At 36.4% G+C, this 21,234-nt stretch overlaps 1 protein-coding gene across 4 annotated transcripts in view; it reads right to left on the bottom strand.

Annotated features, from left to right (window-relative positions):
* ida (anaphase promoting complex subunit 5 ida) overlaps nt 1-21,234 on the bottom strand; it is a 55,727-nt gene that overhangs the window by 13,004 nt on the left and 21,489 nt on the right. For all 4 annotated transcript variants that reach the window (XM_081764826.1, XM_081764824.1, XM_081764825.1 and 1 more), the window contains exons 4-8: nt 17,869-18,079; nt 12,781-13,006; nt 6,443-6,608; nt 4,573-4,760; nt 803-917 (exon numbers count right to left, since the gene is read on the bottom strand). In XM_081764826.1, the coding sequence (XP_081620952.1) occupies nt 803-917; nt 4,573-4,760; nt 6,443-6,608; nt 12,781-13,006; nt 17,869-18,079 (906 nt within the window). The remainder of the gene's footprint in view (nt 1-802; nt 918-4,572; nt 4,761-6,442; nt 6,609-12,780; nt 13,007-17,868; nt 18,080-21,234) is intronic.

The raw sequence follows: 21,234 nt of genomic DNA, 5'->3' as shown, positions 1-21,234 counted from the left end.
ACATACATGTATACAGACAAGACAAGACAAGACAAGAAAGAAAGAAAGAAAGAAAAAGAAAGGAATGGAATGTAGGAGGAAACGAGTATCCTGAGAGAACCTACATGTTGTTCACCAAAAACTTACTTGGCTGAGGGTCGAACCACGCCCCCCCCCCCGCATGAGAGGTAAGCGTTCTACCACTGAGCCACGGTACCCCCCAAAAAGAAAACAAATTACAAAAAAATTAAGTACACCACGATAATAACAGACTTCACACTTCCTCTGAGACACACCAAAATACCTGAACTCGGGTAGACAATCATAAATTATAAGAATTCTAAAAATAAATATATGCAAAGGTGCCGACTTTTTTTTTAAGGGTACATTTTAGACCTGGAAAGAATAGGGAGTAAAGTGTGTTCAAAATGAAGGTGCATACATCGAATATCAGAGCCTAGATGTAACAAAAAACTCAGTATCTTTAGTATTACATGCTTTATTTGAAAATAAGAATTAGTTAATTATGTGACAGATATCACTCTCCGTTGGTCCATACATTAAATAGGTTTGTGGCCAGTTTAAATCGATTAAACCTAACATGTTTTCAGTCCTGGCCATTTAAGTCCAAATTTGCCACTGATGGTAATTACTTTTCTCAAGACTAAATATGTTAAGAGTACAAGATATTTCTTTCCATTTTTTTCTTCCACTGAATGACGCATTCGTTATCACTGAAACCTTATGACAAACTTAATTTAAGGAACAAGAAATTCTTGAAATCAAATCATTTGAATAAGAAGCAGGAACACGAAAGTTTTACCTTATTGTCATCACAAAGTTTGTACATCCACGCTAAAGCATGCTGAAGGCAGACGTTATCATTCGCTTCATGTGCCATAGTAATAGCTTCTTTCAGGGCAGCTTGAGCTTCTTGTCTAAAATGAAAGTTTAAATAATCTATTCAACTTATTCAGTTTGCAGAGCATATATGGATTGAAATGACCTAAAATGCTTTAAAGATACTATGGGACGTATATCAAATAGTTAAAACTCATCTCTAAGCATCCTCAAATTGGTTCGACGAAACCATTTGTACCTTTCTACGAACTTTTGGACGCTATAGTATATTGGGTTTCCTATCACCAGCAGAACATAAAAACTGCAACATAGTGCACAGAGCAGAAGAGCCTTTACCAGTACATTCATTATTATTATTAATAACTAAAGAAAAATACATGGGATTTTGAATAAAAGTGAGAAAATTAATTGGGACTTTATATCTATCTCAAAACAATTTTTACTCAATAGTTAGCATTTCTTTTATTTCAATGAATTTTGATGATTTCCTTACTATTTATCTATCACTTCTGAAGACCAAGGGTTTATGACTGTCAAAAACTGATTTAAGGCATCTATTCACTACATAGTAGTTCCTTTTATTGGATTTCCACATCCCGTTTTGGCACCGAAGTTACATGGACCTGAGGTTAAACCTTTTAAAGCACACAAACACATGTAGCAAGCACCACCAAAGTGGAACACAAACTGAAGCTACTATTACGAGTAACACTAAAACGAGGCAGAGTGATCAGTTTGCGCAGCTTGAGTGCTGGCTTTCTTGTGACTTCCCTCTGCCTCAAGCTATAATTTGATTGTAAAAAACAAGTGATCTCGTAGTGCAAATACAGTAAAAACTATGAACTTTGCCTCTATTTTGTGGAATCTGCATTTTCCCATGCGAAATAGATTAATTATTGCTTTATAAGTTAGGTACCTGTCTATCTTGTAACTTGGCAGTAGTAAAACAATGTTATTCCTATGACGTTAATGTTAAATTTACCTCTACACGTTGGGCATATGAATATGTCCCAGTACACATGATCATTTTTATTTCTTAGAAATCTTTGCAGAACATCTTATACTGTTTTAAAATGTCAATGAACCATGGGAGAAAAAGGGGAAAACTTGTCCACTGAAATCAATGTCTCCAAAATACCGGAGGTAATGGTAGTATTTATTGCTTTTTTATGTATGTTGTCGGCGATTGTATGAAGAGACAGCTTTCCATTCTTATTCTTCTCACAGACGACATTAATAGTTAAGATTACTCTACTAGTTACTACTACCATTATTTAGTTTAGTCTATACGGATTTATTAGGCTATGTATGGCTTTTGTTGTCAACAAATGTTAGAAGCATTTACCGTCTAGTGAACTTGCGGAAAATTTAAACCCACGAATAAATTATTGCTGCAAAGTCAAAGAAATAAATATAAAACCGAATAAGTTCTTGCTGGCCAGCACTCATTAATAAGCACTGTCTGTAAATTCAAAATCAAAGGAAGATTTTGATGTTCCGCTACTTAAGACAGCACGGACGCTTCAAGTATATATTTAAGCTGACAATTTTATCTGCATCGTCATAGCCCGGAGAAATAAAGATCAATAAAAAATTCCCTTAGTGTTTTGTAAGTAAATACCACATTTTAATTTTATTTAGATCACAGTGTGCGAATAGTAAACTTTAATATGCATGACATGGAATGTTTCTATATTGCATAAATAATGTTTATATTATTTATAAAATACAAACTAACACGTTGGTAATAATTAGTATAACATCAAAAATGGGTATATTACAATCTATAATAGTTCTTTCCTCAAAACACACTTTTCATCTGTACTTTTATGGATTGTAAATGGAACCGATGATAGCGAACACAGACTGGTTTCACTGTATTGTGTTTCCAAGGATTACCGTGGGCTCCAAACCACTTGTATCAGTAAGGGGAAGTCGGCAATTAAACACTACGAGGTGCATTCAAGTTATAACGCCTCCATTTTTTTTTTTCTAAGGTTGGGTAACAGATAGAAACGTCCTGTTTGTTTTAAAATACGCGAGCACTCGTTATCAATGCATGACATAGATAACAACACCGTACGGCACACAGAACTCTAGCGGCAGCGGTGAGAGTGATGACTGTTTTTGATATGATACTAGTAAAATGACGTTTTCGTTACAAGAACAGCGTGTAATCATTCGTTTTCTCCATTTGTGTGGTGTGATACCGCTTGAAATTCATCGCTATGTGATGATGGTGTCATGGAAGTGTCTAATGTGTGTTCGTAGGTGTGATAGTTTAAAGAACGTAGAACGTCGTGAGACAACAAAACAAGACAATCTCGGCCTTGCACAAGCAATTTGATGACATGATCGAACATGTGGAGAAAGCTGATTTGGAGGATCGCCGAATAAATGAGGAACACATAGTCTCCAAAGATGGGATTACCGTGAGATCTGTGCACACTGTCGTCAGACCGGCTTCTGTGAGGCCGAGATTGTGTTGATTTGTTGTCACACGACGTTCTGCCTTCTTTGAATTGTCGCACCCACGAACGCACACTAGACACATCCATGACACCATCAATACTCAGCATTCAATGATAGACTAATATATATATATATATATATATATATATATATACCAGCAATAAGTGCACCATCAAGTATGAGAGTACCTTGAAAATATTTATTAAATACATTAATTATTTTTGTTGAATGTAGTCCGCGATTTTCTTTCGGCAAGAAATTTATTTCAATGTTAAGCTTCAAATACTTATTTTTATGTGAACGACGATAACAAGTTTGATAACATAATCGTACAAAAATCATATGGAATTCACATATACATATATATCTGGCATCTATTACCCATATACTCTGGCTTCTTCCACTTCTTATTACATTAAATGAAACTCCCAGGCGTTGCAGCTGTCAAGGGTCAGATAGGTTTGATGGCTTTCAGTTGAGTGATGTGTAGTCATCACATTAGTGATCACGCCGTTATTACACACTTTCAAGGCTAGAACTTGTTATCTTTTAATTCAAGCAGCGCAAAAATGTTTTAACGATGCTGGGAAAATAACAAAAATATATCTATACGAGGAATCGAAAGTGGAAACACATAAATCAAAACCATGCTTGCTAATCTTATTTTTAAACATCTACTTACTTTTCTTTATACAAGGAAAATATTGACAAACGTTTTACTATAATTAGAGATTTACTTGCAAGCATCAATATTTTATAACAGTACTGTCTCAACACATGATCACCGTTCTCTATCAACGGGGTGAAGTCGTATGATGAAACAATACGCTTATTTACGAAATATCGACGCTTACAAAAAGTACTTATAAAAATAATATAATTCAATTATGCGTCCATAGTCTCTTTAAGCAAACATTTTGCAAACTGCGATCTGGAAAAGGTTTGGTGAAAAATGTTTTCCTCTTAAAGAAACATCAAATATTAAATTAGTGTGAGAAGGTATTCATGAAGAAAGAAAAGTAAATCGTGGATTATTTTACTTTATAGGTATCTTTTGACTTCTGAGATTATTTGTTAACTAGAAAAATCACAACTTACAATTACTATTAACAGGACGTATAACACTTAAACTTCCCATTAAAAATAAAAATTATCGCGGACTTACTAATTGATTTTCTGAGAATTAAAAACCAAGGTGTCTGCATTACAAGAACTTTCAACTTATTTAAAATAAATAAATAAATAAAACACTCAACTTACTTGTGACCGAACTGTGCATGAAGCACAGCTAAATTAAGGGCAGCATATCTGAAGCCTCTTGTTTTCTCTTCCTGACTATTATTTTTACTGTCTGTTACCAAAATGCTTCTATCGAAACAATGGTATAAACTGTGCAGTGCTCCACAAAACTCTTTTACTCGAAGACAATTTAAGTAGCTCAAATAATGCTGTAAATATACAAATGTTATACAAAATAAATACTTCAGGAAAAAAATATACAGAAAACAATTTTCTCTAAAACTGCATTACCTTCCACAGGAAAAGTGTATAATAATATAGAAAAGAGATCAAAGTACGACCTACAAATTTGCATTCTAACTCCATCAGAGTAGCTTCTTCGCGTGCTAATTCCGCAAACCGCTTTAAACGTTTCGGAAGTCCTCCTCTGTAAGAATATTAAGCACCGCTAAGGATTTTACCTGGATTTTTCAACGGTGTCCAAACGCTACAACTTTGGCTGCAATTTTAATTTTCAGAAGGAAGTCGAAAGCGAATAGCTATGGTATTTAGGAGGATGTTACTGGGAGGAAGAGTTGTGGTTGGAACGTCACTGACCGAGCAAAAGTCCACGTACCACTAACACAACTTATAAGGTACATATTATATAAGAACAAAGGAATTTGCGATACAAAGATGAGCCCTTGGTTCTTGAAAGTCCACGTCTTTAGCAGCGAATGTCCTCTCCTAATCGCCTAAAATACAACAGTAAAATTTCACATGAATCATTTGAATATGTAGGACGTTTTTTCGATATTTTCAAGGATTGTGCACGCGTACAATTGCACAAGTGCACTCCAGATTAGCTCGGCTCTTTTTGAAATACGAATGTCACTCAAAACAGTGAGTATGACCCACAGCTTTATCACCATAAACTTCACGAAGCACTGAAACAGTCTTTGTATCACATTTGACATGATAGTCCTACATACCTCCTTGTCCTAAGTAATACTTAGTTAATGTGGTAACTATCAGGTTGTCTAAAAATATTCAGCCTTTGGAGGTAAAAATGGAAAATATATTTATTGTAATTTGAAAGTAACATTATAAAACTACATACGCACCATCTGTTCGATGATCTACCATTTTTTCGGCAACACCATAGTCCCGTATCTATAGAACTTGTATGGTTTCTGGTGGGGAAAAAAGTGACACGTGGTTTTTACAGGCAATTTAACAACATTCAGGGGTTCTGCAGAGACCCAAACAAATGACAGTCTGATGGTGCCAGGTCGGAACTATACGGTGGATGTATTTTTAAAAAACCCTAGCCAAGTTATGAATTTCTGACAGGTCGTTAAAGATATATGCGGTCTGGTGTTGTCAACATGATATATGACATCCTTTCTGTTGACTAGCTCTGCCCGTTCCTTTTGAATTGCTAGGTGCACTCGGGCTAATTGGCGAGACTACCGGTCCGAGTCTATCGTTCTGCCCGGCGGCACCAGCTTGTGATACATGATGCCCTTCCAAACCTACTAAATGCATAGTATAACCTTCCTGCGCATCAGTGAAATTATTATCCGTAAATAAGCTAGATCCTAATTATTTCTTTAAGAGTATTTCAAAATCTAGTATATTTTAAATATCTAATACATTTACCAGAAAGAAAAATGATCGTATTGCGTTCGAAATGAGTCATATGTATTAAGTCTCCAACATTTGAGAAGTAAGGAATTTGAATATAAGTAATTGTGAGTTTATGGCCACAAGGAGGCAAAATAATTCAGTTATTATTTATAAGCACTAACCGTAGAATTTAACTTAAATATAATAGTGTTAGTCATCATCACTATAATAAACATACGAAATTATTTGAAACATCTAATCAAACAACTTAAGTAACACTCACAGCTTCTGCAAACTCCGGATTGGCTCGCAGCAGATCCCGTATTCGTTCTTGCAATATAGGAGCAGGAAGTGCAGCACTTTCGTTAATCTGCATTAACGATGCTTGCTGAGCTATAAAAAGTTCAGCTTGTCTTCTGGACCATCGACCTGAGTCCATCTCGTGTTCACTGAAAAACAAATTTTCAATTGCAACCCTACTACTCACGCATAGGCAAAATAAACATCATAAACAATTATATTAACCGGTCAACAAACAAAATAGTTCCAAAAAGATCGCTATATACGCCACTTTAATTATCTGTTTTTATATTTCAAACGAGTACCACGAAAAATATTTATAGGTTTAGTTCTGTTCAAAATACTCCCTAATGCAATGCACCCGTTCCATCTCCACTGTCACTCTTGAAGACGCATTGGAAACTTGCCTCAGACAGTTGCTTCTGATTCGCCTCGAAAGCTTTCACGGTTTGAATTTCACTCTCAAAAAGGCCCTTCTTGGCCATTGTATACAGTAGAAAAAAATCGCAGGGAGGGAGCGGTCAGGAATGCAATGTGAATATGGTACCATTCAAATACCTTTTTTGTTCAGGAATTGAGTTCTTCTTTTGGCCAGGAATAGACACTTGCGTTACACAGCGCACACACATACTAGACATGTGCAAATAATCACGTAAAATTGTACGAGTTCTCCTTACCTCGAGTACGAGTACGAGTATTATTAATATCTATACAAGTTGTTGAACAATACGATGTAAGACTGAATAATGACAGCGCTACAGTACTAACGTTTCCTCGTTAGTGCGCCATCTCCTTTCTGCAGCTTACAGTATAACTTCCACAGTAATTTTAATATGCTTTGCACCATCAAATTAGACAAGATGGGACACCACGGACTTACAGAAAGGAGTCCACGGACAGGTTGTCCTGAGTACTTCGTACGTGGTCGAAATATTCTTATTCTGAGTGCACATATAATTTACATAGCAAAACGCTCATCGCACAGGCATCTTAGGAGTTCATTCTAGAAGTTCCAGAAACTTCTAGAAGTTTCTGATGTCAGAAGGTAGATCATCCTCGTAACGAGAGATGCAAGAAGATCACTATTATGAACTACGATATGAAAATGCAAATCTTTACTGAACACTCTTTACATTTTCAGAAAATGAATCCTCAACGCAAATAAATTGATGTATGAAACGCCTTAAGAATATTTAACACTCGAAATACTCGAAATATTTGGTATCCTTAATTTATCGGCTTAGAAATGCTCTGATTCCACCTAGTACGTATTAAACGGCCTATTTCTTTGAACTGTTATTGAACACAAGAAAACATACCTATACTAATATACGTTTGTAAAAAACGTTATTAGTCATATCTTCAGAAACAATGTTTCATTTTAATTTAGTGAATGTGTGGACATACGAAATTTATTGCATTAGACTAACAAAGAAGTGAATACACAGGAAATTTCGCAACTTATCAAGCGAACTTTTCTAGTAAATTCAAATCTGAGTGACATAGAAGCCTTTAATAGGTTCTATTGAGTCGGAAGCCGTGGAAAGATTCAGACCTCTCTCGTGACAACTTGGTTGGCGTTTTATATAAAGACCAGGTTTAAATCTAGTAGGAGTACAAGTAGTTCCGTCCACGCCCTTTACTTTCTGTATTGCCGACTAGAATATGTTTTTTTTTTTTTTTTAAAAAAAATATATATATATATATAACTCTCTATTCTCCCAAAATTTAACTATTGGTTTGTTTATTTAAAATTCCACAAACGTTTTCGGCTCAAAGGCTATTTTAAATTGAATCTACACTTTAACGTGGGCACAACTACATTAGACCTCCGGGACTAAAACACACGTCTAACGTATTAAGAAGTAGAACCCACTATTTGGTCATACACGAGATCTTAAAATTTGACTGGCGGCAGAGAGAAACAATAAGATATTTTGAAGGTAAAACCAAAAACAGAAAATGGAAACTTTTGATTATAAAGTTTACTTTTCTTTTTTAACGATGATACATAGCTTACAAGATTTTTATTATTAAAATTTATTATTACACTTACAGAAAGTTGTTTGATTTTATCCACAGAATTAGGAACAGGACTGTTATCAGTAGAAAGATGCTAGTACAACGCATATGCTGTCGTATGCAGTAGTGTGTCTGAAGCTGTGGGTGAGTGAGTTTAGTGCGTGAGTGTCATGAAATGGGCTTAAATTAAATTGTTACTGAGAAGGATATATTACGGCCCTTTCCATGCTCGTTCTTCCTAAATGCGCACATTGGAGCAGTATTGGAAGAATGGATTCACACTCGGCGTGATTCTACGAAATATATTGTAGTCCGTTCACAAACCAGAACCCTGTAACCAAACAGTCATGAAAGCACAAGGAAGAAACAGTCATCCGTGAAAGCACAAGGAAGAAAGGGCCATGGAAAGTGAAGTCGTAATGTTGCAGGAGATCTGGCGATTGGCTTGCCAGGAAAATCCAATGGCCCATATTCAATTTGGTGAACATAGCCGTTTGTAAATATCTCCGGCAGAGGCGTCCTTACGGTTCGCGTACACCAGGTGCTCCCGCATCTCATTGCAGAACGAAAAAGGACCTGCAAGAAACTGTATGAAAAATATCTGGCGGGGTCCAAATGGTGGGCAGTCGTTGAAATGGAAGAAGCACATATCCATTTCACTACTGGTGGTCACACTAGGGCATTGACATGTCTGTAACTCTGTTGGACTCTACCGGAAGAAGTTTCCGTCGTGGGTTTATGGTTGTTACGGGGTTCAGTTATGCAGGAAAATTGATGAAAACGTGGAAGTGAATGCAAGACACTTCCAGAAATCCATTATGATACTTATCTTTCGAATCAATATCCCGCAATTGTACGGTACGGGTCAAACCAGGTGAGAATCCATATGGACAAGGCTTCAAGTCATATCACCAGAACATCTTTGCTTTTATTATCAGGAAATGGAACAAGAATTAGGAAATCGTGTCGTTCCGTTTCAAGACATTTCTGTGAAGAGTCCTGTTGCCAGTAGAGTGGATTTCTGCGGCTTTGGCCTGTTGAACGAAAAGACGTCTCCAACATTGTCATCTGCGTACCCTCGCTGGTCTCTGAAATATTTGTAGGAAAGAATTGGTAGTGGTGGCGAGGTTTCTCGTAAAGTGAGTACCCTTCAAAATAGATCCGATATAAGCTGAACAATCTTTGGATAACTCGAAAAGTATTTCCATATTATTATCGAGTAATAAGAAGACGACTAGTCAGTCAATGCTCATCGCTGTTTCAGTTTTTGACAAATTAGTTGTATGAGCACTTTCTAAGCAATGATTACACTCTGTTTTCGTATGAAGAAGCTATAATATTGACTACTAAACATATATGAGTTATTTTGGCGTTAGTTTCTTATCGTACATCGTGACCGGTAAAGGGAACAAGAGTTCGTGAATTTTCTTTTCAGTATTAATATAGGTATAATAAAGTCAGTTTTATTATTCTATTGTGAAAATTTTCGAGAAAACATGCAATGTTTTGTACATGGAACTGCCTGTAAAAGCATGTCAGATTTTAACAGGCGTTATACAGGCGCCTGTTTCGGCGAAAACACATGAAAAAAAAAATATTACAGGCACATTGTCTTCAGGTGATATGCATGTCGAAAAAGTATTAAACTTCTGTTGGAAATTTTGCAAGGAAACACGCGTTGTACAGAGCCTGTATATTAAAATGAGAACATGCAATGTACACGTAGTCACTCACATGCAAGTAAATGGAGGGAATAGGTGCATATATAGTACCTTGAATGGATTGTTGATAACATTCGCAATACAGTAAGAATGAAAAGTACAAGGAAGGTACCTGTTATCATCATGTAATATACATGTGTGACATTCGCATTACATGTAAATACTATGTATTAACGTATAGCATGGAAAACGCATGATGTATTTGGTCTAGGAATTAATTCGTGCGGGTGGACAAGAGATGGCGCAACGAACGGAGCGTCCCACAGTTCCGTGTATCCACACATGTGTTGCAAACCCCTGTCATCGCGTATCGTTCGTAGTATAGGGCAGTGGATTAAAGCGTCAACAACACCAGTTTGTAGTTAAGTGAACATGGCGCAATTTGTGCCTGATAAAGTGTTTTTGCGGGGTGTCCTGCTGCATTACTTTAACATGCAGAAAAGTGCGACTGAAAGTCATCGTATTTTGGTGGAAGTGTATGGTGACCATGCTCTAGCTGAGCGAACGTGTCAGAAGTGGTCTGCACGGTTTAGAAGTGGTGATTTCGGCTTGGCAGACCAAGAGCGAGCTGGACAGCCAAAAAAATTTCAAGACGAAGAATTGACAGCATTGCTCGAGCAGGATTCGTGTCAAACGCAGGAACAACTTGCAGCAGCATTAGGCGTTGATCAAACAACAGTCTCCAAACGCTTGAAAGCCATGGGAATGATTCAAAAGATGTCACATTGGGTTCCACATGAATTGAAAGACAGAGACGTTGAAAGACGAAAAACCATTTGCGAATTGCTGCTTCAACGACAGAGCAGAAAGGGGTTTCTGCATCGAATTATTACGGGTGATGAGAAGTGGATCCATTACGAGAACCCTAAACGAAAAAAGGCCTGGGTGAAACCAGGTGAACCAGGTCCATCACAACCAAAACGAGATATTCACTGTGCAAAGGTTATGCTGTGCATATGGTGGGATATGAAAGGTGTGGTGTACTATGAGCTGCTGCAACCGGGTGAAACTATGAATGGAGAACGTTATCGACGACAATTAATGCGTTTGAAGCAAGCTCTGGCCAGAACACGACCAGAATGGGAGAACAGACATGATAAACTTATTGTTCAACATGATAACGCTCGCCCACATGTCGCAAAACCGGTCAAAACCTATTTAGAAAATGTCGGATGGGAAGTTTTACCCCACCCGCCGTATTCACCAGACGTTGCTCCTTCGGACTACTACTTGTTCGATTGCATGAACAACGATTTGATTGGACAGCGGTTTACTTCTTCAGAAGATATCGAAACATGGGTCTCTGACTGGATCGCTTCCAAGGATGAGGACTTCTTTCGCCACGGAATCCGTACATTGCCTGACAGATGGGCGAAAGTGGTGGCTAGCGATGGACAATATTTTTCTTAAGGTATTTATGTATTTTGTGTTTGTACTACAGCTTCAATGTGTGCGTACCAACCGCACGAATTAATTCCTAGACCAAATAGAATATGTTATTTTACATTTATCATTTTCGTGTACATGCGAAGTGTGTAATTCCCCTACGTGCAGGTACAGGCAATGTACAGGTGAACGGGAACATGCAGTGATCATGATTGCCAATAAATGGATTAAACAGACACGTGTAGTGAACAAGGTGGATTGGAGCTAAACATTCACGTTATAGGCACAGGAGACAGGCAATATTCAGGCACAAGTCTTCAATTCGACATTCGCTATGCAAGGTCCTGACACATGTATATATAATACATGGGATTACAACTTAATATATTGTCTGTATTATCTCCGTGTACATGCGAATTGTGAACCCACCTATATGCAATGTGCAGGTAAACGGAAAATGCAATGATCATGATTGCCAATAAATGGGTTAAATAGGTGCATGCAATGAACAAGGTTGATTTGAGTGAATCATTTTATGTTATAGGTGTAGGAAACAAGTAAAATTCAGGCACCAAGTCTCCAGTTTGTCATGCACATATGCAAGGTCCTGACACATGTATTGTACTTAATGCGATATACTTTACATGTATATTCCGCTAACACGCCCACTAATTCGCTAACACCTGTATTTCACATGTATTTAACATGTCAATTACATTTTTATCAAATGAAAGGCAGTTGTAGCCAGATCCTCATGCGGTAACGTATATGTCAACTACATGGAATATACCGGTTACGTACATGTCTTTCCACTCTCTACGTGTTGTTTACACGCATTTTTCACGTTGCAAGGTTGCAACCCTATCAACATGAAAACTACCTGTTTCCGTGAAATGAACATGCAACGATCGTGAAAAAAATCGATACTTGTCTCATGCGTTTTAAAGTGTTCCATTTTCAGGTGCATGTACAGGCGCCTGTAAAAATATGCTTGTTTATGCATGTTTCACAGGCGCCTGTAAACCACCTGCATTTTCTGTCTGCGTTATTATAAATTTTCGTTAGCTGATACAAAGAAGAAAGAAAGAAAAAAACTTTTTTTTTTTTTACTTTTACACATATACGTATTTATGGGTAAGTTAAAACAAAAAGTTAGGAGAAACAATTCTCAGTGACATACTGTCATTCCTACCTTTTATTGAATGAGGTATCTATAGTGTCTTTATCATCTGTCAAACCATCTTCAGTACACATGGTCATTTCAACATCCTTTTCTGGTCCCTGCGCCTCATTCTTCAACTGCTCTTCCTTTTTCAATTTGCCGTTATCGTAGTAGATTTTGAAGGCCTGGTACACTTTTACGACTTGTGAGAAAGATAATTTGTCAAAGAATATAATTATTCGTCGTAAGTATAGACCTGAAAGAAAGAAGAAAAAATTGGAGATAATAATAATAATAATAATAATAATAATAATAATAATAATAATAATAATAATAATAATAATAATAATAATAATAATAATAAAGATGGATAGTGCTGTAACATGCTAAAAGAAGTCTCAGATTATTATTTATTCATAATTTGTATTTAGTTGGATTGTAATATTATTTCTTTTGGATTTTACAATAAATCGCTGCTTTTAGCTGGTGCTGTAGACTAGCTCTCTCAAACCAAGAAACTAAAACACATGTGCAAATGTCTTTATATGCATATCATTCTTTAGCTTGGAAGTAAGTCACGGTATCCGAACATTGTTGAGTTGGAAAAATAAGTCCCGGTATGCGAACATTGTTTGAGTTGGAAAAATAAAGTTCTCTTTCGTAAGACTCAAAACAAGAAAGAAAAACTGCAAATAAGATGAAAGAAGAAAGGTAAAACATATACAGGTTATGAAACGGGAACGAGCCAGTCAAATTAAGTTTGCAGTGTGAGCATCATCGACCTCATCGAGTACATCATCGCTAAGATTAGTGGTGAGTGCTGAGGTAGACCACTGCTTAATATTTTCAACTTAATTAATATTTTCTACTTTTATCTCTTTTGTTATTTTTAAAAAGACAGAAAATATTTTAATATTTGAGTATTTGACATACTACAGTATTTTCGATACCTGGGTAATATTACAGGAATTCTACTCGAACTAAAATAATCGAATTCATCGCTTTTTCATGGTTTTTACGGTCGAAAATTTTTCAATTTTACGGTGCGAAAGTTTCTGAAAATAACCTTCACTGTTCGTTTCAATAGAATAACTAAACCTCATGATGTCAACTGTACATACAAGAAATGTGAAAACACCAAAAGTTAGATTTTCTTTCGACTTCTATTTTCTTTTGATAAGTTGTTTCTATTGATTTGATTTTTTTCTTTAGATTTTTAAGGTCTGATAACGAAATTCACGACTTATTCCTTGTTTTTTACACGATACACGAAATCAACGGCTTATTTACGGTTGAGTAGGCCCTTTGTCTATTAGCGATGATATGAAGTGCGACCGTGAAATAAAACAAAGAGCAGGAATGGCGAAAGAAGCATTTAGGAGGAAGAAAAAGTCTATGTTATTGGTCCTTAGATAAAGAGTTGAGAAGAAGACATAAAATGCTTCGCGTGGAGTATTGTATTGTATGGGACAGGAACGTGGACATTCTGCAAAAGCGATAAAGAAAGACTGGAAGCTTTCGACATGTGGGTGTAGAGAAGAATGGAGAGCATTAGCTGAGTCAAGCGGAAAACGAATGAGAGTGTGTTAGAAATGTGCGAGAACGAAAGAACAATTTAGAGATGTAATTGAGAAGTGGTTGGTACCTTGGCTTGGAAGGAATTGTATCATGAGGGACGTGCGAGAGGGTATAGTCGCATGAAAGAAAGAAAGTAGGCGAAGGAGCCTACAGTTAATGGATGTATCAAAACAGAAAAATCATACGTGAAGATGAAGAGGTTAGCAGAAGATCGTGATACATGTAAGCCTCTCAGTTGTGGCAAGTGATCGGCCAACAATAGATTTATAGTGTATGTGGTCTACCACTATTACAACACCAAAATAAATAACCAAAATCATCCAAGCTACGTACTGATCATATGATAGTTCGCTCTTATATCTTTCATATTTATCCTTCTCTCTCTCTCTCTAATGACGATCAAAGATGTCTTAGTAAAGTGTTCTGTCGGAGGTTCAGTGGCAAAGACGATTCACTGCCAGAACTATGGTCTGATTTTAACGTATGTGACGTAAAGACGATTTTTCTTGAAACTCTCTCGTCCCTTATTATCATTCGTTTATATTCATAATTCATGTTCTCTAGTCACCAAAATAAATAACCAAAATCATCCAAGCTACGCACTGATCATATGGTAGTTCGCTCTTTTATCTTTCATATTTATCCTTCTCTCTCTCTAATGACGATCAAAGATGTCTTAGCAAAGTGTTCTGTCGGAGGTTCAGTGGCAAAGACGATTCACTGCCAGAACTATGGTCTGATTTTCACGTCATGTGACGTAAAGACGATATTTCTTAAAACTCTCTCATACCTTATTATCATTCGCTTATATTCATAATTCATGTTCTCTAGTTTACAGGGAACAACTATACGACGTTAAGCTGAAGTTTTCGTTTTATTTACAACAACATTTACACACACACACAAACGCTATAAGATCATCTCAAAACTTTCTCGATATTTAGCACTCGTGATTTTCGTACCTTGCTGCATTTTTCTGACAACTAGTCCATGGTATAAAGTGATTAATGACATATTCATATATCAAATATAAACAAAACTTTTCGAGTTGTATTCGAGAAAATTATAATTTTCGATTTTTGTTCATCAATAAATTAAACATAACTGTAGAATGAGACAGATACATAAATAAATAAATAAACTCAGAAATATGTATGTTTAAAATGGGATTACATTATAAATTAGAATAGAGAGATGAATTCAATACATAATACAACTGCACCAAAACCTCCGTTGTATTAAAAATATATATATATATATTTTCCTCATATAAAGTTTCTAGTTATGGTAACATTGACAATCAGAAAATTAAAGATGACAGTCAACTGATGCTCATATTTAGTATTCCTACAGTTTAGCTCCTCAACTTTAGCGTTTCTACAGCTCCATATATTTATTCTTATCGTCTACAGAGAAGTATTTTTTCCAGCACACCACAAGAAAAGTAAGGAAATACAGTATTTAAACAAATTAAGACATTTTATCTCTTTCTTTCTTTTTTCTTGGCTCAAATAATATGCCTCAGCTTAGAATCAATATCGTTAACATGGCTGGTAAAGAAAACATCTTCTCCCCTCGATGAAATAGGAAAAAAATCCGAAAATATGGCCAAAAACTGTCTTTTTTTTTTCTTCGTGCAGGCTCACTGTTGCCAAGACAGTGAATTTTCTTTTAATTGTAATGGATCTTAATTAGCTTTTATCGAGAAAGAAGAGTGAATTTTACATTGCTCGTGTTTGGATTTACCAAATATTTAAGTATTTACATGCTGTTTGGAGTTTACATGTTTGAGCTGCTCCAACTGACGTCCTTGTTTAACGGCTAGCGACCACAAAAAGCAGGCTACAAGACGAAACACTCGCTAACACGTTACCTCCTTCTTTTCTTTACTTTGAAACGGAATGTATATAGCGAGTACGTAAAGAGCCATTATATGAAAATCTGACAGAATTTTATTGTACCAACAGTAACAAGGAAGATGCTATCTTAACAAATTTACAGTACGGAAGATGATATAATAAATCTACTGTAAGGAAGATGTTAGCACATTTACAGCAAGAAAAATCTTAACATATTCACAGAAAGGAAGAAGTAATCTAAACAAATTTTACAGTAAAAGATGTTATCTAAGCAAATTTGTAATAAGGAAGATGATTTCTATACAAATTTACAGAAAGGAAGATACTAACTAACTAACTAACTCTATGGCCTATGGAACCCGGCAGTTCAATGCCGCGTTCACAAAAGCTCTCCACTAACTTCTATCCTTAGCTAACTGCATCCAGTTTCTACTTTATATTCCAATCTCTGCGAGATCCATTTTAATATTGTCCTCCCATCTGCGCCTAGGTCTTCCTAATGGTCGTTTTTCGATTAGTCTTCCAGTCGAAACTTTGAAAGCGTTTCTACTTTCTTCAATTCTAGCTACATGACCCGCCCACCTAAGCCTCCTAGACTTCACGACCCTAACAATGTTGGGTAAACCATATAAATTATGTAGTTCCTCGTTATGAAGTTTCCGCCATTCCCCATTCCCGTTCCTCTTGGGTCCGAATATTCGTCTCAGGATCTTGTTCTCAAATACTTTCTTTCAGTCTGTGTTCTTCCCTCAGAGTAAGTGACCATGTTTCGCAGCCATACAAAACAACAGGCATGATTACCGTTTTGTATATTTTAAGCTTCAAATTCCTCGACAGAATTCGCGATGACAAGAGATTTTGAACCGAATAGTAACACGAATTCCCTGCTTTTAGTTGACATTTAATTTCTTCGTGAATATTTAGAAGGAAGATACTATCTAAACAAATTTACAGTAACAAGATATTCGTATTTTCTCCACTTCATTTCCCTTACCGTTTATTTCCCTACCCTTTTATGGGCTTACCAACGCTTTTAGAAGTAAAGCAACAATTCAATGTATACTCATAGAATTTTACACTACAGAAGTACAATATTAGTAAAAACATAAGCAAACAGCGTTTGTCGACCATGACAGTAATATGCTGAGATTTGAAATTGGAACTTGGGGGCCGCGGTAGGTCAATGATAGAGCGTTCACCTCAGGTACTTGGGGTCCCGGGTTCGATCCCAACCCCCCGCCAAGTGAACTTTGTGGTGGACAAACACCGTGTTCGTGGGTTTTCTCGGGGTTCTCCCGTTTCCTTCCACTTTCTTCATTCCACCATTTCATTCATTTCTCATAATCACCGACTCCTTTAGCCTAACAGGCATAAGCGTGGGACGTAAAACTCAAAGATTTCGTTTCATTTTTTGAAATTGGAACTCGTGTCTTTATACATCAGATTTTAGCATTCTACCACCACTAAATCATCGTAAATAACTCATTACAAAAAAAAAAAAAAAAAAAAAAAAAAAAAAACTAAAATCATATAAAATAAATTACTATTTCTCTCTGAAGACACAATTCCATAGTCAGATAAAGTACTTTTATCTGACAACACATTTTAGCACAGTTGACGAATCACTTTACGTACAGAAAGTCAGCAATATCAAATTACAACTATCTTCTATCGACCATACCTAAAGTACTTGATTTTTTGATGACACAGTTGTGTGTCTGAGATGGTTCCATCAACTGCGACAGACTCTGAATTAGATCCAGCAAACCAGCTACGCCATTCTGATACACGTCCTCCAATTTCATATTGAAATTCGTGGTACAAGCAGGGTAAATACTGTACTTCTCTGATGTCATTAATTTTTGCAATTCATAAAGCTCCATATCTGGACACTGAAAAGAAAAAAGAAAAAGACGACGACTTTAACACAGACACAACCTGATATATAAATAGATAGATAGATAGAGAGAGAGAGAGAGAGAGAGAGAGAGAGAGAGAGTGTGTGTGCTCCTACCAAGATTAACGAAATATACTTATTCGTGAGTATAGAGAATTATATAGGTACGTTTAGAATAACAAAGAAGTATTTGTTAGTGTATCTTAATTATTACATTATATATATATATATATATATATATATATATATATATGTGTGTGTGTGTGTGTGTGTGTGTGTGTGTGTTTGGCTGTGTGTTCGCTTTCCCTTTCTAGTACGTACGTACGTGGGTGGCGTATGGAATAATAATAATTTGAAATTGGTACCAATACGAGAAAGTGATTTCCACTCACACTCCACTGAATTGTGAGCGGCAAAAGCATATATTCTTAAATTAAGTCTCTTGAGTATTGTGTGTCTCGTGAATTGAAATGTAAGGATTGAGGTATGTGAAAGATGTTTAGTTATGTCTGGCAAATTCACGAGTAGGTCCGAGTATCAAATTATGTCCGAGTATTCATGAGTATCAAATTATGTCCGAGAGAATCCACAGAATGCCTTCACTGAAATAACACATTATAAGCCGTCTTACCTGCAATTTGTTGTCTTCTTTCACGATGCTTTAGGATATTTCGGCGGCGATGACCCTTCTCTATCAATATGAGATGGTAGTCTCCCGTCCTATAACTTCTGGTCTAGATACATTGGAATCCTGGACTAGTAGTGATGCTGTCTCAGATCGAACATGTAGACTCTCTGCTCCCAGACTTGTCGCCTTGGCGTAAATCGTGGTAATGAAGCGAAGACTGCTCCAAAGATCGTCTCGATCTTACTCCTCAATCTGACGCTCCCAATCTCTCTCTCCAATCTCTTAAGTTCAGTATTTATATGGGGTCATTGGTTCGTGTTTTATTATCCTAACACACTCGTTTGTTTTCTTCCGCCTTGTTTCGAAAGCTAAGGTTTTTCACTTTTGTCTTTGCTCAAGATGCATTAGTCAGTTAAATTTCGACATCTCGTGGATTCTACTCGGCATTCAATCTACACACCTAGATTTACAAACGTTTGCACTCTTACAACATTTCCGCATGTTGCATCTGCATATTAGTTTTGCATTATCTTTCTTTTTGAAATGTTAAATATCTTTCTTTGTTTCTTTGTTTATCTACTTTTCCTGAGTCTAAGTTGAATGTCCTCTCATTACATTCTATAGTCAATATACAAATTTGGGGCCGCGGTGGCTCAGTGGTAGAGCATTCACCTCTGGTGCATTGAGTTCCGGGTTCGATCCCAGCCCCCGCCAAGTGAACTTTGTGGTGGACAAACACCGTGTGCGTGAGTTTTTTAAGGGTTCTCCCGTTTCCTCCCACACCATTTCATTTATTTCTCATCTTCACCGTCTCCTTTAGCGTTGCCGGCATAACCGTGGGACTTAAACTCAAAAAATTCATTTTTTCTTTTCAATATACAATTTTGGAAATAAAACAAACTTATACTTTAATATATATATGCTACAATTGTTATATTTGGATAACTACATCTCCAAATTCCGTATGGTTAGAGACATAAAATTTAATATTTAGACTTTTCATTTAAAATAATTGAAGATGTGTTTCAGAGTTTTTTGATATTCCTTACAAGGGAAGAAAAAAAGATAGGAGTTGCAATTGCTAAAATAAGATGGCCATATTTCGAAATTCCTTAAGAACAGAGAGAGAAAATTCATGAAATTTGATATTAGGACTTTTAATTTAAATCATTTAAAGATGTGCTTCAGTGTTTTTTGATATTTTCTTTAAAAACCAACACGTGAAAATACTACAGTCATAGCTCTTTGAAGAGAAAGTGTGGATTCTCCCGCTCTAGCCCATATAAATTGTCAACCCTCTGTTGTCCCCAAGGTTAGGGTGGCGCTGCGATCGTTTTGAGATTTCACCAGAGAGTAGTTTCCAATGTTTCCAGTTTGTGTGTGCAATGAGTGGCAGTTTTGTGTTTATGTTTTTTAAGGGAAGTGAAGTGTTTAATTCTAAAGAAAACTGAAGATGCCGTGTTGCTTTGTTCCTGGGTGTAAATCAGGGTACAAGACTTCGAACGAGGCAAGACGTTTCTTTTTATCCCCGAAAAACAAAGACGTTTTCCAGAAATGGTGCAGAGCTATTCCTAGAAAGGACAGGCAACTCAGTGCTCGCTCCTATGTGTGTGACGCTCATTTTTCTGATAATTTTATTGTAAAAGTACACATATTTGTGATAAATGTCAAGAAAACCGAATTACCGTGTTTGAACTGGAGATTGACTCCTGATGCGGTACCACCCAACCTCCCACAGTACTTGTCCAAAACTCCGAAGAAAAGAAAATATCCAATAAAAAGAACACACAACCCACCATCTAGTGTTGTGACATCCCTTGTAACAAATGATATTTCCACGCGTTCGTCAATATCTGATTTAAATAGTGATCGTTCAAACACACGAGCTTGTGACAATTGTGATCTTAAACCAAATAAACTTGCTGTTTTGACTCGTAAGTTAAAGCAAGCCAACAGAAATCTAATGAGATTAAAAAATAAATTTTCTGCGGCTAAGGCTAGGATTACCTTATTACAAAAAGAACTGAGTGATATGAAAGTCGGCAGCGAGACCTCTTTGAATAAAGTTAAATTTTTAAGTAACAAGCAGAAATTGATAATAGATGCAATGGTTAAGAAATGTAACGTGAAGGGACCAAGGGGGATGCGTTATAACAGTGAATTTCTTCTAGACAGTTTATTGCTAAAAATAAAATCACCAAAGGGTTACAGGCATTGTTTGAAACAACAATTTGTTACCACTTCCCACAGAAGCTCATTTAAGGCGCCTCCTGAAAGGCATGAAATGTTCCTATAGAATTAATAAGGAAGCAGTAAATGCTCTCCAACATTTCTTTGCAGGAGAGAGTGATGCGAACAAGCGAATGGGCATTCTGATATACGATGAAGTAAAATTAAGGGAGGATATAAGATTTGATGGTATTTCACTTAAAGTAGATGGTTTCGTGGATCTGGGAGATATGACACCTGAAAATCAGAAAGGGATGTTGGCAAATCACGCATTAGTTTTTATGTTTGTGCCA

The sequence above is a fragment of the Thermobia domestica genome, chromosome 7 (assembly GCF_964235325.1).
Source record: "Thermobia domestica chromosome 7, izTheDome1.hap1.1, whole genome shotgun sequence".
Classification (NCBI taxonomy): domain Eukaryota; kingdom Metazoa; phylum Arthropoda; class Insecta; order Zygentoma; family Lepismatidae; genus Thermobia; species Thermobia domestica.
Note: the sequence above shows the minus strand (reverse complement) of the source record. Positions and strands in the feature narration are given on the sequence as shown.